The sequence below is a fragment of the Grampus griseus genome (genome assembly GCF_964374135.1).
Source record: "Grampus griseus genome assembly, chromosome: 3".
NCBI classification, from domain to species: domain Eukaryota; kingdom Metazoa; phylum Chordata; class Mammalia; order Artiodactyla; family Delphinidae; genus Grampus; species Grampus griseus.
This window is the reverse complement of record NC_139019.1, coordinates 165,272,547-165,299,776: the sequence shown is the minus strand read 5'-3', so window position 1 is coordinate 165,299,776 and position 27,230 is coordinate 165,272,547. Positions and strand designations below refer to the sequence as shown.

At 53.1% G+C, this 27,230-nt stretch overlaps 3 protein-coding genes across 5 annotated transcripts; 2 read left to right on the top strand and 1 right to left on the bottom strand.

Moving 5' to 3' along the window:
* Window positions 1–499: 499 nt before the first annotated feature.
* Window positions 500–5,226, bottom strand: YIPF2 (Yip1 domain family member 2; the record flags this gene model as incomplete). Of its 2 annotated transcripts, none has more annotated exons than XM_082650823.1 (10): window positions 5,156–5,226; window positions 4,940–5,000; window positions 4,014–4,168; window positions 3,845–3,925; window positions 2,828–2,915; window positions 1,449–1,565; window positions 1,197–1,363; window positions 937–1,119; window positions 718–849; window positions 500–621 (listed from the first exon to the last, which is right to left on the bottom strand). In XM_082650823.1, the coding sequence occupies exons 2-9, from the start codon at window positions 4,968–4,970 to the stop codon at window positions 736–738; spliced, it is 936 nt and encodes a 311-aa protein (XP_082506949.1). In that variant the 5' UTR covers window positions 4,971–5,000; window positions 5,156–5,226. The 2 variants fall into 2 exon arrangements, with proteins under 2 accessions (XP_082506949.1, XP_082506950.1); XM_082650824.1 differs by having other exon boundaries at window positions 574–638; window positions 942–1,119.
* A 143-nt stretch (window positions 5,227–5,369) lies between these two features.
* TIMM29 (translocase of inner mitochondrial membrane 29) lies at window positions 5,370–8,655 on the top strand. Of its 2 annotated transcripts, XR_014296484.1 has the most exons (3): window positions 5,370–5,487; window positions 5,564–6,323; window positions 8,521–8,655. XR_014296484.1 is itself a non-coding variant. In XM_082650592.1 (2 exons), the coding sequence occupies exons 1-2, from the start codon at window positions 5,394–5,396 to the stop codon at window positions 6,250–6,252; spliced, it is 783 nt and encodes a 260-aa protein (XP_082506718.1). In that variant the 5' UTR covers window positions 5,370–5,393; the 3' UTR covers window positions 6,253–6,348. The 2 variants fall into 2 exon arrangements, 1 of the variants encoding a protein (XP_082506718.1); XM_082650592.1 differs by lacking the exon at window positions 8,521–8,655 and having other exon boundaries at window positions 5,564–6,348.
* LOC309819968 (GTPase HRas-like) lies at window positions 8,244–9,986 on the top strand (the record flags this gene model as incomplete). Its single annotated transcript, XM_082650396.1, has 5 exons — window positions 8,244–8,354; window positions 8,521–8,711; window positions 8,817–8,976; window positions 9,472–9,522; window positions 9,870–9,986. The coding sequence occupies 5 exons, from the start codon at window positions 8,244–8,246 to the stop codon at window positions 9,984–9,986; spliced, it is 630 nt and encodes a 209-aa protein (XP_082506522.1).
* Between the last annotated feature and the right edge of the window lie 17,244 nt (window positions 9,987–27,230).

The window sequence follows — 27,230 nt, the reverse complement described above, 5'->3', positions numbered from 1 at the left end:
GAAGGGTCACTGTCAGCCGCTTGAGCAGACACAGAAACCTCAAGGGTCTGTCGTGGAAGGCATCCTTTTTCCTTGTAGCTAACGTTAGGCCTGTGTATCCCCTTCAGTATTTGTAGATGCTCCAGTCCCTACTACTATGATGGCATTTTGGCCCCTCCCCAGCCTGGGAAGGGGCCTTGCAGGGACCTCTCCAAAAAAAAGAAAAGAAAAAAAGAACCTAATAAACAAGGAAATGTATGTTTCAGCACAGGCAATTTTCTTCTACTTCTGCTCCCCGTTTCTAACACCCCAAAACTCGGATGTGGTGGAGCTCAGGCTAGGCCCAAGGCCCACTAACTGGGCCCCCCAGGAAGAGCAGGCACAGCCGTGGCTGGGGTGGCCCCCTGTGCTGCCCGCCCATCCTGGCAGGTGGCCTGTGGGGCAATGGCTGCCCTGGAAGCTCCCTGTTCTGCCCCTCTCCCGCCTTTATATAAATTCTTTGAATCACCTTTGCATAGAAAATAAAAGTGTTTGCTTTGTAAGAAAAGTCTGGAAAGTAGCAAAATCATCTCGAGGTCTCAGGGGAGCCTTCAGTCACCGTCTGGGGGGCAGGGCAGGCAGAGGCACCCCCTTATGTTGGGCCTGAAAGAGAGAAACTCCTAGGAGTGGCCCCATGACTTCTAACCTTGGGATGGGGGCCGGAGACCCCCTCAGCCACAGCTGGAAACAGTTCCTCACCTGCGGGCTCCAGTCTTCCTAGGCTGCTGCGGACCTTGGTGGGGGCGGTGACAGTAGTACGGTTGGGGGCTGAGATGTGGCCTGGTGGGGAGGTGCTGCGGGCTCCAGAGGTAGCGGCTGGAAGAAGTAAAACTGAACCGAGAGAAGCCTGGGTCAGCATCAGAGCCAGCAAGCCAACCCCTACCCCAGGCCCAGCCTGTGCCCACCCCAGCCCGGTACCTTACAGCCCGTGGCCAGGAGGGCGTGGAGCAGCACCACCACGGAGAGCAGCAGCACAGCCGCCCACCGGGTGTCCTCACGGACAACGGGCCAGAGGGTGAACACCAGGCCCGCGGCTGACAGGGCCAGGGCCAGGGCCCCGGAGAGCCACTGCAGCCATGGGACAGGGATGAGCCACAGGACCTGGGGACGACACAGGCAGCTGCTACCAGGTTGTCCCCGTGGTGCCCGGGGCCCACCCGTCCCTGAGCGCCACTCACCACAGTGGGGATGAAGACAAAGAGGGAGTAGCCATAGACGCACACCGTCTCCAGGAAGGTGTAAGGCCCCATGCGCTCCCGGACACCCTTGCGCCACTGCAGGAAGCCCCACAGCGCCAGCGGCACGAGCCACGCGTAGCAGTAGATGGCGGTGCCGGCCACGGTCACTGCGGGCAAGGCAGGTAATCGCCCCTGGGCCACGGCACCGCCCCCCCCCCCCGCCCGGTACCAGGCCTTGCCCACTTCACTTACCTTTGTGGAACTGGGGGCTGTAGTGGATGGAGGGGTCCCTCCTCTGGGCCAGTACCAGGGTCAGGTTGCCGGTGACGGCCAAGACAAAGGCCAGTGTGGCACAGATCCAGAAGGGGCCTGCGGGCGGGGCATGCTCAGGGTCCCAGGGTGGGACCTCCCAGGACAGGTGACTCGTCCCATCTTGTCCCAGCCTCTTCCCAAGCTCCAGGCTGCCTCCACCCCCTCCGCCCCCCCATCGACCCGACTCATCGACCCGGCGTCACACCAGCAACAAACTGGCAGCTGAATCCAGTGCTGGCGCCCAGCACTCATCGATGGCCTTTGACATAGCTGACGCCCTCCTTCTGGAAACACTCTCCATGTGGTTCCCAGGACTTTACGTTTTTGCTTTTGTCTCATCTCACTGGCAGCTCCTCAACCTTTTTGACTCCCTGAGCTCTTTAACAGCGGGGAGCTGGCCTGGGGCCCAGTCTTCAAACCTCTTCTCTGCATTCATTCACCCCTTGTATGATCTCGTTCAGCCTCAGGGCCTTATGCCACCTCTGTGCCGACGACCCCCAAATGTCTCAAGTCTGGGCATCTGCCCTGAACCTGCAGCTCCTATTCAACGTTCCCACTCCACCCCACCACACTCACCCTTTCCCCCCGAGTCGCACGCCTTTCCGCATCAGTAAATAGCAACTCCCGCTTTCTGGTAGTCCAGCCAAAAACTCTGGAGCCTCCTTATCTCCTCTCCTTCCACCCCACATCTGACGTGTTGGCTTCATCTTTGACGTGTGCCAGAATCCAACACCCGGCGCTCTCCACCCCAGGCCAGGCCCATCATCCCGCGCTGGACCTCAGCAGTCGCCTCCTCCCTGGTCTCCCAGCTTCTGCCCTCCCCCCACTCCGCCCCCGCCCCGGGCCCAGAGCACCTAAGGACACTTAACTAAGATCCCTTCTCACCACAGCATAGGAGGCCTGTGTGATCTGTCCTGTCACCTCTGTGGCCTCCTGGCAGCTCACTCCAGTCCAATGACAGTGCTGCCCTGCAGTGCAGGCCTGTTTCCACCACATCCCACTTCTGTAATGTTCTTCCCCGGGGTCTCCCCACACCCCGCCCTGACACCAACCAGGCTCATTCTCTCACCCTCCTCAGAGGGGTCTTCCCTGACCAACCCGTGCGAAATCACAGTTCCCATCCTCTAAACCCTGTGCTTCTCTCCCTAGCCCCAACGCCCTCTGCAGCCTCATTTGGCTCTATCTCCCTGAACAGAGTGTAAGTTTCACGCTCTCCGTGAGTGATTCTGCTTTGTTCTCAGCTGTATACTGGGGCCTGGCACTCAGTCCACATTTGCCCAATGAATAATCAAATGAACTGAATGCACAACCTCACTCACCATACAGGTCTGGCCGATTCCGCAGATGGTGCCGTACAAAGTTGTGGCCGGGCCGGGGCAGCAGCGAGCCTTTGATCCGGTCCAGGACCTGGGGAGCAAGGCCGGGGCCTAGGATGGAAGCCCGCCTGGGGCTCTTCACCACCCAGGAGGAAAGGGGTCAAGCTCCTCAGGGGCTCCTGTCTTCCTATGGCCTGGAGCCCGCCCCTTCCCCGGGCAGCCCCCGCTCAATATCCCAGTGTCCCACCACTCTGAAGGACGCTTCAGGGCCTGCCATCTTCTTCTTTGCTTCCTCTGCCTCCAGCTTGGCTGCCCCGGACTCCCCTTTTGGCTCTCTCCCCCCTCCCCATTAACAGTCGTCAACAAGTCCTAGTCCTGGGCGTTCTCCTTCCCCCATCTCTCCCAACGTGTTCCCTACTCCGCAGCCCTGGTTTATTACCATCTCCCACCCTGGCCTGGGGCCTCCGATCCATGTTCCATGCTACTCAAGCGTCTCCTGCTCTAAACCCTTCCATGACTCCCCAGCACCCTTAGGATAAAACCCAGACTCCTTAACGTAGCTCATGAGGCCCTTGGTGATCTGGCTTCTCTCCGCCAGTCCCCCACCTCACTCTCCAGCCTGAGTGACAGGTAGCCTCTGCAGTAGTGTGTGCCTTCTCTCACCTTTGGTCCTCCGCATGTGCCGTTCCCTGTGCCTGGAACATACTTATGCTTCCCTCCACTCTTCCTGGCTAGGTCTGCCTTCTCCTCTAAGTCTCAGCAAATTCCTCACCTCCTCCAGTGGGCCCTTCCCTAACCCACCATATCACTTGTGTCCCCCATGTTCCCAAGAGTCCTGGTCATGCCACGTCCTTGCAGCACACACAGTCACACCTACCAGCCTGGGTAGGAGCTCTTGTTCTCCCAGGTGCATATTGCCAGCACTTGCCCAGGGCCTGGTGCACAAGAAGTGCTCAGTGACTAGTGGCTGAACCCCAAGCGTGACTCCAAGTCCCATCCCACCAGCTTTCCCGGCCTGACCTGTGAGGTGTCCACGTCAAAGAAGCTCTGATAGTAGCTAAAGGTCCAGAAACCAGGCTGCTGCTTCTTCTCCTGTAGGAGCTGCACAGTGCAGGCTTTCAGCACTTGGGGGGTGGCAGGGGTGGGTGGCTGGGACAAGGGGCAGGGCACGGGGACTTATGGGACTCACCGCGGTCTTGTCACTCTCCTCCACCTCGTCCTCAGCTCCGTAGCTGCCACCTGAGTCCATGGCCACAGCCACGTGCTGCTGGGGAACTAGCTGATCACCTCTGGTGGTGGCCTCATTTGGGGTCTGGGCCAGCAGATTAGTAGCTTCCTCGAACTCTGTCAAGAAGGCATACGGGACACAGGCATATTTGGGAGTCAAGACAATTTGGTTTCGGGGCTTCCCTGGTGGTGCAGTGGTTAAGAATCCGCCTGACAATACAGGGGACATGGGTTCGATCCCTGGTCTGGGAAGATCCCACATGCCGCGGAGCAACTATGCCTGTGCGCCACAACTACTGAGCCTGCGCTCTAGAGCCCGCGAGCCACAACTACTGAGCCCATGCGCCACAACTACCGAAGCCCACGTGCCTAGAGCCCGTGCTCTGCAACAAGAGAAGCCACCGCAATGAGAAGCCTGCGCCCTGCAGCGAAGAGTAGCCCCCGCTCGCCGCAGCTAGAGAAAGCCCGCGCACAGCAACGAAGACCCAACACAGCCAAAACTAAATAAATAAATAAATTTATCAAAAGCAAACAAAACAATTTGGTTTTGCCCACTGCTCATCTAGGGGCCAACGCTAACCGTAACCACCTGGGTGTTCACCCCCAACTCAGGGCACGTCTTCCTCAACTCTGGTGAGTGGGAAAGAGGTGTGTCCTCTCCCTTCTAACATGGGCCCGCAATTGAGGGCTGATCCTGGAATGAGGTAGAGGCTCGGGTTTGAGGCCTGAGTTTAGGGCGGGAGCGGGATTCGAGTTAGGGATGGGTTTCATGCCTGGGCCGGGGTTCACAGCTGACTGGGGTTCGGGTTAGATCTGAGCTGGAACCTGGATGGGAGGTTCAGGCCAGCGGAGGGGGCAGGAGTCGGGCCCGGTCGCGGATGCACTCACCGTGGAAGGCCAGCTCGTCTGCCGCTGCCATGGTCGCTCAGGGCCGTCACCGCATCCCGCTCTGAGGACAGAGGCCAATCAGGCCCGCCCCCGACCTCTCTCGGGGCCCCTCCTGGAGGCTAGCCTCAGCCCCGAGCCCGGTCTGGCGGCTAACCGCACCCACCGGGGCGTGAACTCGCCGCTCCTGCCCCACAGGTGCACCCACAGCCCCCTCACCTTCGGCTACCTCAACCGGCGGGGCCCCGGCTCTCTGCGCCTGCGCAACCCGCCTGCCAGCCACAGACGACCGTACTCCGATCTGACAGGAACATCCGGCGTCGGTCCGTATTCTACCCTCTTCCGATGGGAATCCACTTCCGGCAGTGTTGACGCTTGCGCAGAAGAGACTCCCCGGGCCTTCTGCTTCGCCTACCTGGCGTTTCTCTTCGGAGTACGGACGCAAAGCCGGAAGACAATGGCGGCGGCCGTTCGGAAGAGATTTTGGCCCCGAAGCCGTGCAGAGACTGGTGACACTGCGGCCGCAAAGCCCGGCGTGTGGGCACGGTTGGGTGAGTAGCGGCGGGAGGCGGCGGGGTGGGCGGCCGCAGCGGCCGCACCGCCCTCACCGCGCTTCTCTCCCCTCAGGCGCCTGGGCCCGCGCGCTGCTCCGGGACTACGCTGAGGCCTGCGGGGATGCGGCGGCGGCGGCGAGGGCCCGACCCGTGCGGGCGGCCGTGTACGTGGGGCTGCTGGGTGGTGCGGCGGCCTGCTGCGCCCTCGCGCCGAGCGAGGCGGCCTTTGAGGAGGCGCTGCTCGACGCGTCGGGGACCCTCTTGTTGCTGGCGCCCGCCACGCGCAACCGTGACTCGGAGGCGTTCGTGCAACGGCTGCTCTGGCTGCGGGGTCGCGGCTGCCTGCGCCACGTGAGCCTGGGTCTCTGCTCGCTGGTGTACGAGGCGCCCTTCGACGCCCAGGCCAGCCTCTACCAGGCCCGCTGCCGCTACCTGCAGCCCCGCTGGGTCGACTTCCCGGACCGGATCCTGGATGTGGGCTTCGTGGGCCGCTGGTGGGTGCTGGGGACCCGGATGCGCGACTGCGACATCAACGACGACGAGTTTCTGCACCTGCCGGCACATCTGCGCGTCGTCGGGCCCCACCAGCTGCACTCGGAGGCCAACGAGCGGCTCTTCGACGAGAAGTTCAAGCCCGTGGTGCTCACCGACGATCAGGTGGACCAGGCGCTGTGGGAGGAGCAGGTCTTGCAGAAGGAGAAGAAGGACCAGCTCGCCCTGAGCCAGGCCGACCCGCTGGTGCCGTCGGAAGTCGCGAGATGAAACCCAGACCAGCCTGGGTCCCGATCGGGCTCTGAGCCCCGGCAGACTGTTGGCCCGGGATTGTGCAGTTGGTGCGAGTGAGCCTCAAACGCGGAGTGACGGAAATAAATTATTTGCACTGTTCTCTCCCTGCGTTTTCACAAAATCGGGGGCCTCCCTCTCACCTGTTGCTTGTGAGCTGACGCTAATTCAGAGCCTCCTTGGTCTAGGAGTTGGGGAGAGCAGAGCGGCGTGCCATGTCATGTTCAGCACTGCCAGAGTTAGCAAGGAGCATTAGACTGAAATAAGCCTTTTTTCACTGGGCTTCACAGCCTGAGGTATCACAGGTGTTAGGTAACTCCCAAGTTCTACTAAGAACTTTGAGACTGACCTGGGATAGGTCAAGTGCCCTCTCCACACCTCAGATTCTTTTTCTGTAAACGGGAGCACAATCTGCTCGGGGTGTTAGCAAAATCAGAGACCACCAGAATGCACTTGGTACCTAGCAGTCCCTCGCGGTGTGCAGTGGGGCTGAGTGGGGAGGATTGCAGCTCTGACTCCACACCCTTCCTGCCTGCCCCTGGGAAGGGAGCACAGCTCCCCAGCTTCACCTGCAGCCCCGCAGGGCCGCCCCGGGAAGTGCTCAGTAAACGGAGGCCCACAGAGCCGGGAGCCTGGGTTCGCTTCTCTCTCAGAACAAAAGGATGCTTGGCTATAACAGGAACGTTTTCCAGTTCTCTCTTTTTCTTTTCATACTTAAGTAGCTTGAATCACTTCAGCTTTCCAGGCCAGTCCAGGAGTTGGCCTCTAGATGTCCTCAGGGGCTGCAGGAGCCGGGCCGGGCGAGGTGCCTACTGTCCTCGCCAGGCACGCGGGGGCGCAGGTGAGACACGGGCAGAGGTGCTCTGCTCTGCCTCACCCAGACCAGCCCCTCTGGCTGTGTGTCCCTGGCCCTGTCTTCCGGGACCCCACAAGTGTGCTGGGTGCCCCCGAGAGGAGGCCCGCCCGTGACCATGGGGCAAGGCAGGCCTCCCACCCGCCAGAGCCCCATGGACCCCTGCGAAGAGCTCGGGCACCGCATGGCCATGACACACACCAGGCGAGCCTGGAGTTTAGAAAATCACTGCCCACTGACCCTGCAAGGGACCCCCTTCTTTAAGTATCACAGAATGGGGACACCCCAGCTAGGAGCGTTGGCCCCAGGCCCTTTTCCTTTCTTACCTGTCCCCTGTTGCCACACCTCCTTTGAGTCTTTTCCTGTGATCACCTTCTGCTTCCTGGAGCTCTGGCCCCCGCCTGCCCACCTCGTCACCTGCCTTATGTTTTCCAAACTTCTTCTGGCACTGGGGCCTCGTGGGTTTCCCTTTATTTCCCCTTTATGTAGATCTTTTCCTTGGAGCAGAGCCCCATCCTGCCAGGGCAGGGATTCTTTCTGTCTGCCTGTCGCCCTCTGCCTGGAGCAGCACCTGGCGTGCAGTAGGCGCTCAGTGAATACTTGTCAGATGCACCAGCATGCCAGGTGGGGGGTGGCTGCAGCTGCTTGTCGGCTGCCACTTGCCAGTCCCGGCACACTGCTGTGCCCTCCACTGTGGCAAGGCCTGTTCTCGTGGGGACATTGGTATCCTCAGCCCGCGGCACCTCCAGTTCAGGCTTTTTGCCTACCCAGCAGCTTCTAATTCAGGTGCTTGCTTGGGAGATGCTCTCGGCTGTCTGCCCTGTGTTTGGGGGGGCCGGCTCCCTGCTTCTCTCACACAGTCATTAAGTGTAGCTGGAGGTAGGACCACCCCCCCCACCTCTGGGCTGGAGGTGCCACAGATGAGCGTCTGGGCCACCCTTCTGGCTGGGGCCCCTGTTACCTGTCTGGGCACAGAGGGCAGGCCAGGCCTGGGCATGCTGGCGCAGGGAACTCAGTGGGTGTGCCCTGCGTGGTCTGGCCGTGGTGCGTGAGGCTTCCTTGGCGGGCGGGACAGGAGACCACTGCAGTGCCTTGTGCTGTGGTCCCTTGAGGACTGATGACGGAGTATGAGCTCACGGTGGTGGGTGCCAGAGGCGTGGGGAAGAGTGCCCTGACCATCCAGCGCGTCCAGAACCACTCTGTGGATGAGTACTTTCCCACCATAGAGGTGAGCCGGCCCGGCTCCCGTCCACAGCCCAGCTCCTGACAAGGGCTTGTCTCCCACCCACACTGCAGGAGGGGTCTCCTTGTCATTGGTCCTGGGGGCCATGAGAGGAGTGAGGGAGGGTCCCAGCCCTGGAGGGCCGGCTGTCTCTAAGCAGTGTCCTCCCCAGGACTCCCACCGGAAGCAAGTGGTCATCGATGGGGAGATGTGCCTGCTGGGCATGCTGGACACGGTGGGCCGGGAGGAGGACAGCGCTATGCGGGCCCAGTACACGTGCACCCGGGAGGGCTTCCTCTGTTTGCCGTCAACGACGCCAAGTCCTTCAAGGGCCAGATCCTTCGAGGACATCCACCAGTACAGGTGAGCTGCCCGGCAACCCTCGGGGGCCTCCCGTCCGCTCTCTGCGTGTCCCGGGTGCAGCCGAGCCCACAGCCCACCGGCCAACTCACACCTTCCCCCTTGCAGGGAGCAGATTGAGTGGTTGAAGGACTCGGACGACATGCCCAGGGTGCTGTTGAGGAACAAGTGTGACCTGGCCACGTGTACCGTGGAGTGTTGGCAGGCCCAGGACCTGGCCCGCAGCTATGGCATCCCCTACATGGAGACTTCGGCCAAGAAGGGCCAGGTGAGCCGGAGCTACCCCCCGCCCCGCCCAGGGTCAGCTCCCTCGATGCAGAGCAGCCGCTCTGGCTCTGGCTGTAGCTCCAGGACCCTCTGGGACCCTCTGGGACCCTCTGGGACCCCTGTTGCCCAGCAGCCCCTCACGCTGTAAGTCTCCCTGGACGTCAGGACAGCGAGGAAGGCCAGCGTCTGGGTCTGGGCCGACACAGCTCCCGGGGGATGTGGAGGTCCCTAGAGAGAGCTGCCCTGACCAGGCTGGAGCGGTGACCCTGGGGCCCCAACCCCTGTACCCCCAGAGCAGCAAGGAGGTCCCAATCGGCCCAACCCCCCAGGAGGCCGTGGGGGAGTTGCTGAGGACAAGCCTCCCAACAGGGTGGCCCTGGGGATCAAGACGGGCAGGGCCCAGCTCCCCGTTTGCGGGGCGGGGTGAGGAAGGGGCTGGGGTTCCACTTGAGGCCAAGGCAGTGGTCCCCACAACGAGCTGGCCCCCTCTTGCCAGGGCGTGGAGGATGCCATCTACAAGCTGGAGCACAAGAACCGGCAGCACAAGGCGAGCAAGCTGGGCCCGCCCGCCCCACAGGGGTGGCCTGGGCTGCCTGAGCTGCAGGGCCTGCTCTCCCAACTGAGGCACAGGCGACAGGCGTGGAAGAGGCACCCGCAGGGAGGATGCAGGGAAGGAAGCTCCGGCCCGCCCAGGTAGGTGACGGAGGGACCATGGGTCTGCCGGGACCCCTTGCGCAGACTGTCGTGAACTGATGCCACTGGCCCCCCAGCTATCACTCTTCTCAGCCCCATACTGGCCCACTGGGCACATGCTGAGTCACTGTAGAGAATCTGATGGGCTTGACCCTGGTGTTGAGCTGAGTCTGGGAGGCCGTTGTGCGTGTGGCCCCCCAGGAGGCATGTGGGAACCTCAGCTTGGTCCTGCTGGTGGCCCCTCTGTCTCTGGGGGCCCCGGGTGCGTCCTGCAGAGACCCCCTGGGTGCTGCAAGAATGGGCCAGTCTAGCACGTAACACATGAAACTTTATTCACCTTCAACCAGCAAAGGGGGAAACTAAGACAAAGGGTGTCCCTTCCTCTGGGAGGGAGGCTTTCATAGGGAAGGGCTCTGGGGGTGGGGAGCTCATTTGGACTCCGGCTGGGGTCGTATCTCCTGAGTTTTGGGGACCCTGAAAGGCAGTAACTGACTTTGGCAAAGGCAAGGGTGCAGCCTGTTGGGTCCAGCCCGCCCAGAGTGCCCTCTGCTCTGCCTTGTGGGGCCCAGATGGCTGCGTGGGCTCTGGTATCGGGCCAGCCCTGCCTCCTTATGTGTATGGGGGTGCGGTCGGCCCACCTGCCCCTGCCACCCCCTCGGTGGAGGTGGCCTGTTGCTCCCAGAGCCACCTCAGGTCACCGAAGTGTCCTTGTGGGGCATGTCTAGGCCCCAGCTGGTCATGTGCGGCTCCGAGAGGGCCCGCCTGGCGTTGGGCCAGAATTCTGGACTGGCCCGGGTGGCCCCTTTAGGCACCATTCTGGCTGGCGGGGTGCTCATGGAGCGCCTGCCCTCCCGGGGCCCAAATGCAGGCCAGGCCAAGCCCTTCAGGGTCAGGACCTTGTGCCGTGCAAGGGGGGCACCGTCCCGCGGGAAGGCCAGCGTGAAGCAGCAGGGCGTGTCGCTGGCTTCCCGGAGCCTCGGGGTCACTGTGCTCACAGTCACCTTGTCTTCTGGAGGCCCCTGTGTGTCCAGCTTCTCTGGGGACACAGACGTCAGGGGGTTGTAGGCACGTGCGCGGCCTTGGGGCAGCTCTTGGGGCGCTGCCCTGGCTCCGCTGTGGCCGTGCTGGTCACTGCCCCGGGAGGGGCGCTGGCTGCAGGTGCCACAGGGCAGGAGGAGCGTCCTGGGCCTGGCAGCGCTGTCTTCAGCAGGCTGGGCAGAGCCAGTGGCAGGGGGCCTCAGTGGGGTTGCAGGGCCAGGCCTGTCGTACGGCCCTGGGGGTGGTCCGGCCAGGCGCTGCAGGGGAAGGGACCCAGCCTTCTGACTGAAAGCTGATGTCCGCGGGCCACTTGCCTGTGGCCTCATGGTTCACTGGGAGGTTTGGGAGGGAATTCCATCGCCGTGGCAACAGCCAATCCTGAGGGCTGTCCTGGGCTGTGGACCGGCAGGCCAGACGTGGAGCTGATGTTCCTTGAGGGAATGTTCTGGAAAGAGCAGATGGGGTGGGGGCTACCTCCCTTGGGGCCCCACAGGAGTCTGGGTTACTGGAAACGTTCATCCCTGCTAAGATTTCGATTAATAATGTGGCATCTTCAGGATCAAAACTCAAGTTTCATGACAACAGCAATGCTTGTTAGGCCTCGAGCTAATTGTTAAAAAATCTTTCCGCTGCGGCGAGCACCTGGCAGCCCCATCAAGTGCGGGTCTCATCAACCCAGGAATTAGGTGCTGTTTCTGTCCTGAAACGTGGAGTCTGCACCCCAGCCTTTCTGCTCAGTCTAAGATTGGGGAGCCCCCTACATCATCTCTGTGACCCTGTGCGCCTGCATCCTTACCATCGCGTAGAACCCCCTGGAAGGGGCAGGGCCTGGGCGCGGGGATACTCACGGTGTCATACACGGAGTAGGCTGCCAGCACGTGGAACAGGGCTTGCTGCCTGGGGAAGGGCACACAGGGGTGCTTGTTTCATGCTGATGCTCTTGGTTTCATATTGTCTGACAAACCCTCATGACAAAACAGATGTGCTTAAGAAATAAGGAAAAAAAGCAGTGAACTCTTCAGGACACCTCAGTGTGAAACATTTTTCATGGGTAAAGTGTACATGTAAGGAAACGCATAGATTCCAGGTGTACCGTGTGATGAGCTTTGATTTTCTTTATTTTTTCAGTTTGCACACGTAACAGCTCAGTCTCTGGGATGCACGGCCTGTGGGTTTTCACACAGGGTGGGGCCGCTGCATCCGCCCTCCAGCGTCAGCCCCCAGCCTCGCAGCCCCGGCAGCCACTGCTCCTTATCCTCCCGGGGTTGCGCCTTTTCCAGAACGTCCTGTGAATGGAGTCATACATGGGTCTGGATTCTTTCACTGAGCAAAACAAGTCTAAGACTCACCCGTGCTTTGAGTGAATCAATAGCTGGTTCCCTTGTGTCCCTGAATCGTAGTCCGTTTCATGGAATCCCACGGTTTTTCCATTCCCTCTTTGAAGATCATCTTGGTTGCTTCCAGTTGTTAACGATCATGAGCAGAGCGGTGAAGATTGCATGCAGGTTTTATGTGGGTGTATGTTTTCTAGTCCTTTGGGTAAATCTGAAGGAGCATGATTGCTGAGCACATGGTGAGGGTGTGTGCGGTTTTGTAAGAAACCCGCAAGCTGTCTCCCACGGTGGCTGCGCCGTATGCATCCCCGCCGGTGCTGGACGGGAGTTCCTGTTGCTCCACGTCCTCGCCAGCGCTTTGCTTCTTATTCTGCACGAGGCTTTCATTAGGTATACGATTAGCAAATCTTTTCTCCCACTCTGTAGCTTTTTCATTCTCTTAACTGTGCCTTTTGCAGAATGACAGTTTTACATTTAGATACGGTTGTACTTGTCACTGCTTTCCATCATGATTTTATTGAAGTTCCTTACTGATGGGCACTCGTGTTTTTCTGATCTGGCAAATGCACAAGGGCCAACGGAGGGCTCCAAGCTCATGCTCTTCCCACCTGTAGAGGATGCTGTCTGTCACCTCCGCGCTCTTAGCTTTAACAGTGTGTTCATGGTACCTGATGACCCCCAGCCAGAACCCCCTGAGATTCCTCGACCTTCCCTCATGGTTGTGACCTCACTGCTGAGGTGAGACGGACATGGTGACGTTGATTTGGTGCCAATGTGCAATCTCTTAGGAGCGAGGTGATCAAGCATATTTTATCATTCCTTCCTTTTTTTTGTGAACTCTCCCTTATCATTTCTCATATTTTTGCCTTGTAAGAAATTGATTTGTAGAAAGTCCTCATCCATTAAGGGCATTAGAACTGTAAATGTTTTCCCCCAGTTTCATAGTTTCTTTGAGTTTGATTAGGGATTTTCCCCCATGCAGATACTTGATTTTCATGTGGTTGAATCAGCCAGTTTTTAAAGTGGAATCTAGGATTTTGTCTGACTTAGAAAGGCTTTTGGTAATTACAGTAGCATTAGTGTAACCTTTATCTATGTCTTGTAGCTGGCGTGCCTAGTCCCTCTTTCATGCTTTTACAGGGTTTTCCCAGCAGTTCTCGCTTAGTTACTCTGCATGTGAACTTTCGAATCAGCTCCTCTAAGTCCCGAAACAGCTGGCACGACATCTTCTTGGGGCTCCTCCATGTCACCGACTCAGGTCGTGCACGTCCTCAGGGCACGGCACCCCGTGTGGTCTCTGACTCCCCCCCACACCCGGTCGTGGGGAGGGGTCGGCAGGCTGGGCACGTGGTCAAGTTCCTGCAAGGAGGGCCCTCGGGGGTCTGTAACTTCTCAGAACTAAGACCCCACTAAAGCACAGCAACGTGAATAAGGCCCTGCGTGGGCACCACACCAGCCTCCCTGTGCTGTCGGCCTGGTTCCACCACGTCACCTGGCGCCGGTGTCCCCCTCCAGCTCTGGCTCCCGAGGAGGCCTGTGCGTGCCTGGGGTGGGGTGGGGGGCGTCCCACTCCTCCTCTGCACCCAGAGGAGCTGGAGCAGATGGGTGCTCCCCAGATTTGTCCCCCAACTCCGTCTAGGAGTGGCTGGGGGTACAGACTGAGGGGCGGGGGCACGGGCTCCAGGACTGCCCAGAAGGGCAGGAATCAGCAGACTTTCCCATCCGTCACCCCTGCCTTCCGTCCTCATGACAGGAAGGGCCGGAGCCCAAGCCAACAGGACTGGGTGGACCCTCCGTGCCAGGCGCCCCTGACCAGTCCTAGCGGTCGAGGTGGCTGGGGACCGGGGACGTGAACTCACCACTCGCTGTCAGCTTCTGCCCCACAGTCAGGGTGTCAGGTGGGGCCCCATAGGACAGGAAACAGGACAGAATTGGAAATGACTGTGGCCTCAGCCGGTTCTGCGCCCACGGCCCTCCCTCTGTGCAGCCCCCGACCCACAGGGACGGGACAGGCAGTGACAGCCCAGGCCCTCACTCCCCAGGGGCAGGGATGAGGGGCGGCACCCCCAGGGCCCGGACCCTGCTCAGCCGGCCCTCTCCTGCCCCCTGCTCCTGCCCTTGAACCCTGGCCCCAGCACAGCAGCCACCCTGGCCTGGAGACCCCACGGGCCATGGACCCCGTCCATCCTGTCCCACCTCTGGGCGTCTAAGCCTCCTCCCTGGAGGGAAGGAGAAATAAAACTCCCTGTTTGCATAGGACATGGTTGACTTCAGAAAATTACAGGATATCGACAAAAACACGTGTAGAAAGACAGAGAGGGCTCAGCAAACCCATATATGTGTCAACGGGTGCCTCCCTGCTGACAAGGATCAATGGCGTGGAAACCAAAGACACCGTACCGGCTACAGTCACTCCCCGGAAAATAAGATATTGATATATACATATAACCGAATCACTTTGATGTATACCTGAAACATTGTAAATCAACTATACTTCAATTTTTAAATAAGAGCAAAAAAAAAAAAACAAATCTAAAAGCCAGCAAAACCCAATTCTCTGTGGTGATATACAGGGAGTCAGGGCATACTAAACACTGGTGTGATTCATGACAGACAGCCACTGTCTCTGGCCTTTGGGGAGGGGCGGGCTGGAGACTTGAGCTCTCTTGGAAAAGCTTGGGGGGCTGGGTATGTGGATGTCTGTTGTGTGAGTCTTCATAGTTTTGCATCTCTTAAATTTTGCATAGTGAAATGTGGAACATCGGATGAAACTGGGAGTGGGTCAAGGGAACAGCAGCCGAGTAGCTGGCTGGTCTTTCATTTTTCACCGGATGAGGTCACCTGCTGCCGGCTCAGTACTGCCCAGGCATAGGGTCTCTGGGAAATCACAGTTTGGAATTAAAGATGAGCGTGAAACTACCTCTATTCCCTTTTCCAAAATGTTCAGCAGAAATTTGGGCCCAGGCACCAAAGCTCTATTACTTGGGGGAAGAGTTTGCAGAGACGTACCGACTGTACGGGAGCTCTCTTGTAAGCACGGTCTGAAAGCAAACAGCCCACAGACTCCAGTCTTTCAGGGGTGCTTAGCAAATTAAGGAGTGAAAGCTGGGTTTTTGGAAGTAGGTTTTCAGGACTGTATTTCTTGGAGTAGTCCCATAAAGTGTATATTTGTTGCAGTGTGGCAGTGTCTAAAAATTGAAATCAGTGTAAATGTCCAGGAGGAAACAGTAGTTAACCCCAGGCCCATCCTTCTTAGGAAATAGCACAGTCATCAACAGGAGGGCGAGAATTATATGCACGACATGGAAGGATGGCCAGGTTATGTCATGAACTAACAAAAGCAAGTTTGGAAGAGTTTAAATTCCCCAAAGTAGAATTGCTGGGTTAAAAGATGTGTGCATTCACACTTGTTTGGGTGGCTACAATTTTAAAAAAAACTTGAAAATAACAAGTGTTGACAAGGGTGTGGAGAAAATGCAACCCAACAAAATGCACTGTTGGTGGGAATGTAAAATGATGCAGATGCTGTTTTTGGTGATTCCTCAGAAAGCTAAGTGTAGAATTACTGTATGAGCCAGCAATTCCACTCCTAGGTGTGTATCCAAAAGAACTGATAGCAGGGAATCCAACAGATACTCATCCAACCATGTCCATTGCAGCACCATTCACAATAGCCAAAAGGTAAAAACAACCGTCGTGTCCATCCTCAGATGTACGTGGTCCATCCATACAATGGAATACTATTCAGCCTTAAAAAGGAAGGACATTCTGATACCTGCTGCACCATGGATGAAACCTGAAGATATGCTGAGTGAAAGAAACTGGTCACAAAAGGAAAAATACGGTATGATTGCATTTATATGAGGTCCCTAGCGTAATCAGAGTCATAGAGACAGAATGTAGATTAGAGGTTTCCAGGGGAGGGGTGAGGGGGATGAGGAGTTAGTGTTTAATGGGGACAGAGTTGCCCTTTTGCAAGGTGAAAAGGGACCTGAGGATGAATGGTGGTGATGGTTGCACAACAATGTGCATGTACTTAATGCCACTGAACTGGCAGCTTAAAAATGGTGAAGATGTTAAGTTTTATGTTATGTGTATTTTATTACACACACACAAGCTACTTAGAGGAAAAAAGGAAATCATACAGTTATTTGAGGAAACCATGGGATTATCCCTTTCTAAGCTTTTCTTAGGAAAAGCCTTCCTAAGTATGGCTCTAAAGCCAGAAGATGAAACTCTGATAATCGACTCCATAAAATAAACTTCTTTGTGGCCAAAGTCAAAAACTTACTAGGAAAAAATATTCACATCCCAGATCCCACAGGTTCAGGGCTCAGTCCCACGAGGTTGTCCCCACTTCAGATGCCAACTGCAAGTCCCAGGCTGCCCCTGGTACTTCTGACTCAGTGGTTAAAGAAGGGGTTTCGGGCTTCCCTGGTGGCGCAGTGGTTGGGAGTCCACCTGCCGATGCAGGGGACACAGGTTCGTGCCCCGGTCCGGGAAGATCCCACATGCCGCGGAGCGGCTAGGCCCGTGAGCCATGGCCGCTGAGCCTGCGCGTCCGGAGCCTGTGCTCCGCAACGGGAGAGGCCACAACAGTGAGAGGTCCACGTACCGCAAAAAAAAAAAGAAGAAGAAGGGGTTTCCACGACCTCTCCTCAAGTTTGATAATTTGCTAGAACAGTTCACAGAACTCAGGGAAACACTTACTCATGCCTACGAGTTTATTATATAATAAGGGATACAGATGAACAGCCAGATGAAGACATACATAGGGTGAGGTCCGGAAGGGTCCCGAGCACAGGAGCTTCTGTCCCCATGAAGTTGGGGTGCACCACCCTCCTGGCACGTGGACAACTCACCAACCCAGAAGCTCCCTGAACTCCAAACCTTTGGGATTTTTATGGCGCTTCATCACGTAGGCAAGATGGATCATTAGCTCAATCTCCAGCCTCTCTCCCCTTCCCAGAGGATGGGGGTGGGGCTGAAGTTCCAAGCTTCTCACCATGGCTTGATCCTACTGGCGCCCAGCCCCCATCTTGAAACTATCCAGGGCCTCACCCAGAGTCGCCTCATTAGAACAAAAGGGACTCCTGTCACCCAGGAAATGACAACAGGTTCAGGAGCCAGAGCCAGGATCCAGAGCCAGAGACCAATATATTTTCTGTTATTTCACGTATGCCAACACCATTTATTGAACCCTCTGTCCTTTCTCCACAGTTTTGAGATGCTGTCTTTTTTTTTTTTTTGGCTGCACTGTGCGGCATGCAGGTCCCCCAACTGGGGATCAAACCCACCCCCTCAGCAGTGAAAGTGCAGAGTTCTAAGCACTGGACCACCAGGGAATTCCTGATACCGTCTTTTTAAAAGAAAATTTATTTTATTGAAGTATAGTTGATTTACAATTGAGATGCCGTCTTGATGATCTATTAAATACCTGTATTACAAAGTGAGTTTTACATTACAATTTACTTAATCTGTTATCGGCTAATTCTTTCTAGAGAAAGCTATAATGAATATTCTTGTACATATATCTTTGCTTCCCGCAGCCCCCCCCCACCCCCCGTCCACCTAGAATTGCTAGTTTAAATGGGGTGACTTTGGAAATTGATTTAAACAAAAAAATCTAGCAGTCTTCAGTTCTGTTTGCTTTCAATTCCAAACGGGAAAAGGGAAACATAGAGAATCATCTTAAGGTTTAGCAAAGAAAACTCAGGAGTATTTAAACACTTCTGAAGCTACCTGATGGTTTTAATATGACCAGGACAACAACTTAAAAAGATAAATAGTCTGAATTAAATTTTTTTGTTAAGTGATTAAAGATACTTTCATGGGACATAGAAGTAATCTTTGTGGTGTGGGTGTCTTACAGGCCTCCCTTTGTAAGATACATTTGCAAATTCATATTTCCCAGGCAGCCTGCTTTTCTACAGCTGTGAAAAAAAGGGATAGTGAGAGAGACAATTGTCTCCTTATCTTGCTAGGAGTTCTGTTACTAGCAGTTTGGAGATGGTATTTTAAGGCCAAAACATGAAATTCCTTTATTTAGCCTGAAGCCAGTGAAAGCGTGTAGGCTTAAGAAGCTCAGAAATTTAAAACAGGGAGGGAATTCCCTGGCGGCCCAGTGGTTCGGACTCCATGCTCTCACTGCCAAGGGCCCGGGTTCTATCCCTGATGGGGGAACTAAGATCCCACAAGCCGCATGGCACAGCCAGAAAAAAAAAAACCAAAATTAAACAGGGAAAAAAGATAGATGGGGTTGTAAATGACACATGACTTGAGGGATTTATGTCCTATGGCTCTGCATTCTTTTAAGACATTTGATGCATTATTGCCAAATTTCAAGGACTTCTTGTCTGAAGGCAAAGTGGTAACAGCCCTCTCCCCTCGGGAAGGCTTCACCTACAAGGTGTTTAAGACTCAGGAGGGGTGAGAGCGAAGATTCTGGCCAGAACTAGAGAGCCACAGGGGTGGCAGGATGAGGGGCTTGGCACTAGAGTCAGCCTTGGGTATCCACGGGTTCCACGTGCTGGGATCCAACTGATCTCGGGTGGCCTCAGCCTGCAGAGGCTTGAAGCAGGATTTCGGTTCCAGGCCAGAGATTGAAGTCAGGCCACAGCAGTGACAGCGCTGAATCCTAGCCACTAGACCAGTGGCCGGTGGCAAGGCCCTGGCCCATCAGCTGTGTAGAAATGAATTTCCACATAGAGACGGAAAGTAGTGAAGCAAGTAAAGTGTTTATGGAGGAAAAAGGGTATGTGTGGATAGACACATGGGCGGGCTCAGAGCAAAAGTCGCGCCCTAGTGGTAGTTTGTATCACTCATATGGGGCATTTCTTCTGGGTCTCCTTTGGCCAGTCATCTTGCTTTGCCTGGTTCTGAGTCCAAATTTGGTTTATCTCAGGGTCCTCTCATGCGTGGGCGCACATCTTAGGCCAGATGGATTCTGGCTAAGTGGCCTATGGGTAGGTTGACATCACCTACTATATCGGTGGCACTCCCTCCCTTTTTGACCTTCAAGGAGCGTTTCTGTGCGTGTGTAGTCAGGAAGGTATTCTTGACCTCGAGAATGAGAAATATGTGGTCTCTTATCTGGGCAGGGCTTAGCTTCTCCTCCCTCCTGCTATTTTGGAGTGTCTGTCCACAGGGGACAAACTCCACCAGCCCAGCCTGGGACCCATCTATCTCCTGCCTTGCAACCAACCATGGATGGAAAATACTCAGGAGAAAAAAAATTCCAGAAAGTTCCAAAAAGCAAAACTTGAATTTATAACTATTTACATATCATTTACATTGCATTTACAACTATTTACATAGCACTTCTACTGTATTAGCTGTTGTAAGTAATCTAGAGATGATTTAAAGTATATGGGAGGGCTTCCCTGGTGGCGCAGTGGTTGAGAGTTCGCCTAACGATGCAGGGGACACGGGTTCGTGCCCCGGTCTGGGAGGATCCCACATGCCACGGAGCGGCTAGGCCTGTGAGCCATGGCTGCTGAGCCTGCGCGTCCGAAGCCTGTGCTCCGCAACGGGAGAGGCCACAACAGCGAGAGGCCCGTGTACCGCAAAAAAAAAAAAAGTAAAGTATATGGGAGAGGGCTTCCCTGGTGGCACAGTGGTTAAGAATCCTCCTGCCAATGCAGGGGACACGGGTTCAAGCCCTTGTCCGGGAAGATCCCACATGCCGCGGAGCACCTAAACCCATGCACCACAACTACTCAGCCTGCAGTCTAGAGCCCGTGAGCCACAACTGCTGAAGCCTGCGCGCCACAACTACTGAAGCCCGCACGCCTAGAGCCCGTGCTCCGCAACAAAAGAAGCCACCGCAATGAGAAGCCCACGCACCGCAACAAAGAGTAGCCCCCGCTCGCCGCAACTAGAGAAAGCCTGCACTCAGCAAAAAAGGTCCAATGCAGCCAAAAATAAATAAAAATAAATAAATTTATAATAAAAATTAAAAAATAAAGTTTATGGCAGGATGTGTGTAGGTTATATGCAAACACTGTGCCATTTTATATCAGAGTCCTGAGCATCTATGGATTCTGGTATCCCCAGGTCATGGGCAGGGGGGGTTGTCTTGGAACCAATCCCCCTGGATACCAAGCGGTAACTGTACTGGGTTTTTCTACCCCTCAGGTCCTGAAGCATCATGCAGCAATTTAGGGAAATCTTTCCACACTGCATTAAACACTGGTGTAATCTTTTTTTTTTTTTGAATTTTATTTTATTTATTTTTTTATACAGCAGGTTCTTATTAGTTATCCATTTTATACATATTAGTGTATACATGTCAACCCAATCTCCCAGTTCATCCCTCCCCACCCCCCACCGCTTTCCCCCCTTGGTGTCCATATGTTTGTTCTCTACATCTATGTCTCTATTTCTGCCCTGCAAACCCATTCATCTGTACCATTTTTCTAGGTTCCACATATATGCGTTAGTGTACGATATTTGTTTTTCTCTTTCTGACTTACTTCACTCTGTATGACAGTCTCTAGATCCATCCACGTCTCCACAAAGGACCCAATTGTTGTAATTTTTTTTAATTTTTAATTGAAGTGTAGTTGATTTACAATGTTGTGTTAATTTATGGTGTACAGCAAAATGATTCAGTTTATATATATGTCCATTATGGTTTATCACAAGGTATTGAATATAGTTTCCCGTGCTATACAGTAGGACCTTGTTGTTTATCCATTCTATAATAGTTTGCATCTGCTAATCCCAAACTCCCAATCCATCCCTCCCCCTCCCCCTCCCCCTTGGCAACCACAAGTCTGTTCTCTATGTCTGTGAGTCTGTTTCTGTTTCGTAGATAGGTTCATTTGTGTCATATTTTAGATTCCACATATAAGCGATATCATATGGTATTTGTCTTTCTCTTTCTGACTCACTTCACTTAGTATGATAATCTCTAGTTCCACCCATCTTGCTGCAAACACTGGTGTAATTTAAACACATACTGACCTTTTAATCCCCCTGCCCTACGACCCAGGCTCATCCTAAGTGAAAAATCCAACACTCCTCTCTGCTGTTCAGCTAAGGATGCCTTGGGTTTCTCTCTCACTAAATTCTCCAAGATACTCTACTGATTGAATTCTACAAGTCACAGAAGGGAGGCAATGACATGATTCTCCCTTGCATGTATGTATTTTGGCCCCATGCGGCTTATGCGATCTTAGTTTCCCGACCATGGATTGAACCTGCACTCCCTACAGTGGAAGCCTAGGGTCTTAACCACTGGACCGCCAGGGAAGTCCCTCTCCCTTGTATTTAAAGTGTGTGAGGGACTTCCCTGGTGGCGCAGTGATTAAGGATCCGCCTGCCGGGACTTCCCTGGCAGTCCATTGGTTGAGACTCCACGCCTCCACTGCGGGGGGCACAGGTTTGATCCCTGGTCAGGGAACTAAGATCCCCACGTGCCACGCAGCGGGGCCAAAAAAAAAAAAAAGAATCCGCCTGCCAATACAGGGGACACGGCCTGGTCTGGGAAGATCCCACATGCTTCGGAGCAGCTAAGCCCATGTGTCACAGCTACTGAGCCTATGCACCGCAACTACTGAAGCACACGTACCTAGAGGCCATACTCTGCAACAAGAGAAGCCACCACAATGAGAAGCCCACACACCGCAACGAAGAGTAGCCCCCGCTCACCACAACTAGAGAAAGCTCGCGCACAGCAATGAAGACCCAACGCAGCCAAAAAGTAAATTTATTTAAAAAACAAAATAAAGCGTGTGAAAAGGAGAGCAGGGGATTGAGTCAGTCACCATCCACCTGTGCCGGGTCAGGCCAGACTGTATGTTAGATCTTGGGGACACCAGGATGATCTAACACTTGCCCTGCAGAGTATCAAGGCAGTCAGACACCATCACAGAAAGGACAGCACATCTGGGGGGATGGGAACCAAAATGTCAGCTAACAGCGGTCCTTTGCCTGTGGTAGGAGAATGAATTAGGATTTTTTTCCTTGTTGCTTACCAATATCTCCTAAGTATTTTACATTAAATATGTAATTCTATAATTCAAGTTAAATAAATATTAAAGAGCTGGCAGTAGACTAGAGGATGCTTTGGTAACAAGGGAGGGGGCTGGGGACACAGAGGTACAGTGGACAGGATGGAAGGTGGAAGGGGAGGAGAAGGGTCCAGAGCTGAGGGATGAAGCTTCTGCTCCAGCCAGGGGAGTGACAGGGACCAGATTTCCTCTCCCATCTGACAAAACTCCCAACTTGGGCAAGATGTATGAAAGAAGGTTTTCAAGACACTGGACATGTCTTGGAGGGACAGTGGCTCCTGAGACCCACGTGACCGCACCAGTGTGCTGCTTGAGAAAGTTCCAGGCTGTGGTGCTGGGGACCACGTGCTTCGGAGCCCGTGCGTCACAGCTACTGAGCCTATGCACCACTCTCTCCCTGAGCGCCCAGGGAGCTGAGAGTCCAAGCAGACCAGGGCAGGCAGACACCACCCGAGTGGCCCTCGCAGGGAATGCGTGAACACGGGGGAGGATGTCCCCGCAGTGGCATACCACGTGGCAGTGAAAAGAAACCAACTCCTGATCCAAGCTGCCACCTGAGTAACATGGTGGAGTGAAAGAAGCCGGAAGAAAACGGTACATAGTCGATGATTCCCAGCTATTTAAAAGTCTAGAAAACGCAGCCGGTTTTAGTGACAGAGAGCACATCAGTGGTTGTCTGGAGGGAGAGGGGAGTGTGGGTCACAGATGCTTCATGGGTATATACACACGTCACAATGAATCAAACTGTGCACCTTAAGTATACACAGTTTACTGTATGTCATCTGTACCTCAATAAAGCTGTTTTAAATAAATAGGCTTCAGTTTTAGGTTTACAGAAAAACTAAGCATACAGTAATGAAAGTCTCCACAGACTCCCTGCCAGCCCCCGTTCCCCCACCCAGTAGTTTCCCCTATTATTAACATTTTGCTTTAGTCAGGAACATTTGTTACAATTGATGAACCTACAAACAGATATATATATATATATATTTTTTGAAGTATAGTTGATTTACAATGTTGTGTTAGTTTCTGGTGTACAGCAAAGTGATTCAGTTACAAATATATATTCTAATACATTCTTTTTCATATTCTTTTTCATTATGGTTTATCACAGGATATTGAATATAGTTCCCTGTGCTACACAGTAGGACCTTGTTGTTTATCCATTCTTTACATAATAGTTTGCATCTGCTTATCCCAAACTCCCAATCCATCCCTCCACCATGGCTCGTTTATTTTTATCATTGAATATATGCCATTGTCTGGATGTACCATCGTGTGTGTATCCGCTCACCTATTGAAAGACATCCTCAGAGCTGACTGGGCAGGTTACGGCAGACACCACGGAGCGGCACAGCAGGACGAGTTGTGGGGCGTGGTGACCACCAGAGGGCGCCAGATCCCCCCTTCTCTCTCACCAGGACGGCACCAGCAATTTCCCCCCTGTCCTAACCCCACTGTTCCCTGTGCTAGGGTTGATCGGGTCTTTTCCTTGAACTAGGGTTGATCTGGAAACCACTTGTGGGAAAAATTAAGTTGGACTTGTTTCCTTCGGATTTAAAACCAAGGTTTCATGACTAGATGCATGACAGGGGGCGGGGAAGGGGTGGTACTTTGTTGAGCATTTATGGGGGCTTGTCCAGAATCTCTCCCCCAAAGAAGTTAACTGAAGAGTCAGCTGGATCTGCCCTCTGTAGAGATGAACTTAGCTGTTGGGGGGCGGGGGAGGGGGGAGGAAAAGCAGCCCCGAGCCTGATTTCCCATGACTGCAGTGCCAGCAACCCCTTGCCCAAGGCTGCTTGCATCTGGTTGGATGAGAAATCAGGGGCCCAGCAGAAGGGGTGATGGCTTGGAATCTTTGGTCCGAGGGACACCCCCCGTTCCTCTATCTATTGATTACGTTAAACTGCTGTTGCTGGCTGCAGACAGAGCTGCCTTCCCGGGTGTGTGCAGGGTTCCCCCGTGGATTCAGGGCAGGTGATGCGTGCCTTGTCTTCACCCTGTGTTCTCAGTTATGGCTCTTTAGGGAAGATAGTGCCTGTTCCAGAAACACAGATCGATTTTTTCAGAATGTATTATTAAGGGCTCAGAATAAGGAATCTTATGTCTACAAATAAGTTTTTAATTAATTCATGATAACTTATTACACACTGAATCGTATTGAGGGACGATTATGCATTTAAAGCCATGTAAGTGTTCCCATGAAAACTTGAGTGAAGCTGGAACTTTTATTATTTATTTATTTATTTATCGGTGTCTCAAGGCATGAGGGATCTTAGTTCCTCGACCAGGGGTGGAACCTGTGCCCCCTGCAGTGGAAGCGTGGAGTCCTAACCACTGGACCGCCAGGGAATTCCTGAAGCTGGAACTTTTTTTTTTTTTTTTTTTTTTTTTTTTTTTTGGTACGCGGGCCTCTCACTGTTGTGGCTCTCCCGTTGTGGAGCACAGGCTCCAGACGCGCAGGCTCAGTGGACACAGCTCACGGGCCCAGCCCCTCCGCGGTTTGTGGGATCTTCCCGGACCGGGGCACGAACCCGTGTCCCCTGCATCAGCAGGCGGACTCTCAACCACTGCGCCACCAGGGAAGCCCCTGTATAGCTTTTTTGTCCCTCATTTCCTGCATTACAGTTTTCTTCTGTTTAGTTTTTTTTTTTTTTAAGTGAAACATTTAAATGCCTCTCCCGTTTCCTTTTGTGTATATTCTACAGCTATTTTCTTTGTGGTTGCCATGGGATTGCATTCAACATCCTAAAGTTATAACACTCTAATTTGGATTTATACCAGCTTAATGTCAATAACACACCAAACTGCTCCTTTACAGCTCCATCCCACTTTTTTCAGTTGTTGCTGTCACAAAATCGTATCTGCATACATAGTGTGACCAAAAACATCAAGAAATAATTTTTAAAGTACATTAGTTTCTTAAATTATATATAAACTGGCTTTTAGACTAGTAATTGATTTATTTTTAAAAAGTGTATCAAACTCTTAAATCACATAGAAAGCAAATAGTGGAGTTACAAACCATTATTTACAATATTATTACAATAACAATAGCTTTTATAATTGCCCATGTATTTACCTTTATTGGGCTCTTTATGTCTCCATATGGCTTTTTTTTTTTTTTGCTGTGTTGGGTCTTCGTTGCTGCGCACGGGCTTTCTCCAGTTGCGGCGAGCAGGGCTACTCTTCGTTGTGGTGTGCGGGCTTTCTCATTGTGGTGGCTTCTCTTGTTGCGCAGCACTGGCTCTAGGCATGTGGGCTTCAGTAGTTGCAGCACGCAGGCTCAGTAGTTGTGGCTCTCGGGCTCTAGAGCACAGGCTCAGTAGTTGTGGCTCATGGGCTTAGTTGCTCCGCGGCATGTGGGATCTTCCCTGACCAGGGATTGAACCTGCGTTCCCTGCATTGGCCGGCGGATTCTTATCCACTGTGCCACCAGGGAAGCCCCAGGGTCCATTCATTTATTTTTAACATCATTATTGGACTATAATTGCTTTACAATTTTGTGTTAGTTTCTGCTGTATAACAAAGTGAATCAGCTATATGCATACGTATATCCACATATCCCCTCCCTCTTGCATCTCCCTCCCACCCTCCCTATCCCACCCCTCTAGGTGGTCGCAAAGCACTGAGCTGATCTCCCTGTGCTATGCGGCTGCTTCCCACTAGCTATTCTACGTTTGGTAGTGTATATATGTCCATGCCACTCTCTCACTTCATCCCAGCTTACCCTTCCCCCCTCCCCGTGTCCTCAAGTCCATTCTCTACATCTGCGTCTTCGTTTCTGTCCGGCCCCTGGGCTCTTTAGAACCATTTTTTAAAATTAATTCCATATATATGTGTTAGCATATGGTAGTAGTTTTTCTCTTTCTGACTTACGTCACTCTGTATGACAGACTCTAGGTCCATCCACCTCACTACAAATACCTCAATTTCGTTTCTTTTTATGGCTCAGTAATATTCCATTGTATATATGTGCCACATCTTCTTTATCCATTCATCTGTCAATGGACACTTTGTTTGCTTCCATGTCCTGGCTATTGTAAATAGTGCTGCAGTGAACAATTTGGTACATGTCTTTTTTTGAATTATGGTTTTCTCAGGGCATATGCCCAGTAGTGGGATTGCTGGGTCATATGGTAGTTCTATTTGTAGTTTTTTAAGGACCCTCCATACTGTTCTCCATAGTGGCTGTATCAATTTACATTCCCACCAACAGTGCAAGAGGGTTCCCTTTTCTCCACATCCTTTCCAGTATTTATTGTTTGTAGATTTTTTGATGATGGCCATTCTGACTGGTGTGGGGTCATACCTCATTGTAGTTTTGATTTGCATTTCTCTAGTGGTTAGTGATGTTGAGCATCTTTTCATGTGTGTGTTGGCAATCTGTATTTCTCTTCTTTGGAGAAATGTCTGTTTAGGTCTTCTGCCCATTTTTGGATTGGGTTGTTTGTTTTTCTGATATTGAGCTGCATGAGCTGCTTGTATATTTTGGAGATTAATCCTTTGTTAGTTGCTTTGTTTGCAAATATTTTCTCCCATTCTGAGGGTTGCCTTTTCGTCTTTTTTATGGTTTCCTTTGCTGTACAGAAGCTTTTAAGTTTCATTAGGTCCCATTTGCTTATTTTTATTTTTATTTCCATTACTCTAGGAGGTGGGTCACAAAGCGTCTTGCTGTGATTTATGTCATAGAGTGTTCTGCCTATGTTTTCCTCTAAGAGTTTTATAGTGTCTGGCGTTACATTTAGGTCTTTAATCCATTTTGAGTTTATTTTTGTGTATGGTGTTAGGGAGTGTTCTAATTTCATTCTTTTACATATAGCTGTCCAGTTTTCCCAGCACCACTTATTGAAGAGGTTGTCTTTTCTCCATTGTATACTCTTGCCACCTTTATCAAAGATAAGGTGACCATATGTGCATGAGCTTATCTCTGGGCTTTCTATCCTGTTCCATTGATCTATATTTCTGTTTTTGTGCCAGTACCATACTGTCTTGATTACTGTAGCTTTGTAGTATAGTCTGAAGTCAGGGAGCCTGATTCCTCCAGCTCCGTTTTTCTTTCTCAAGATTGCCTTGGCTATTCGGGGTCTTTTGTGTCTCCACACAAATTGTGAATTTTTTTGTTCTAGTTCTGTGAAAAATGCCATTGGTAGTTTGATAAGGATTGCACTGAA

Coding starts and splice junctions, on each gene's coding strand:
- TIMM29 (XM_082650592.1), top strand. CDS start 5,394: ATGGCGGCGGCCGTTCGGAAGAGATTTTGGCCCCGAAGCCGTGCAGAG. Junction 5,488..5,563: donor CGGCGTGTGGGCACGGTTGG/GTGAGTAGCGGC, acceptor CTCTCCCCTCAG/GCGCCTGGGCCCGCGCGCTG.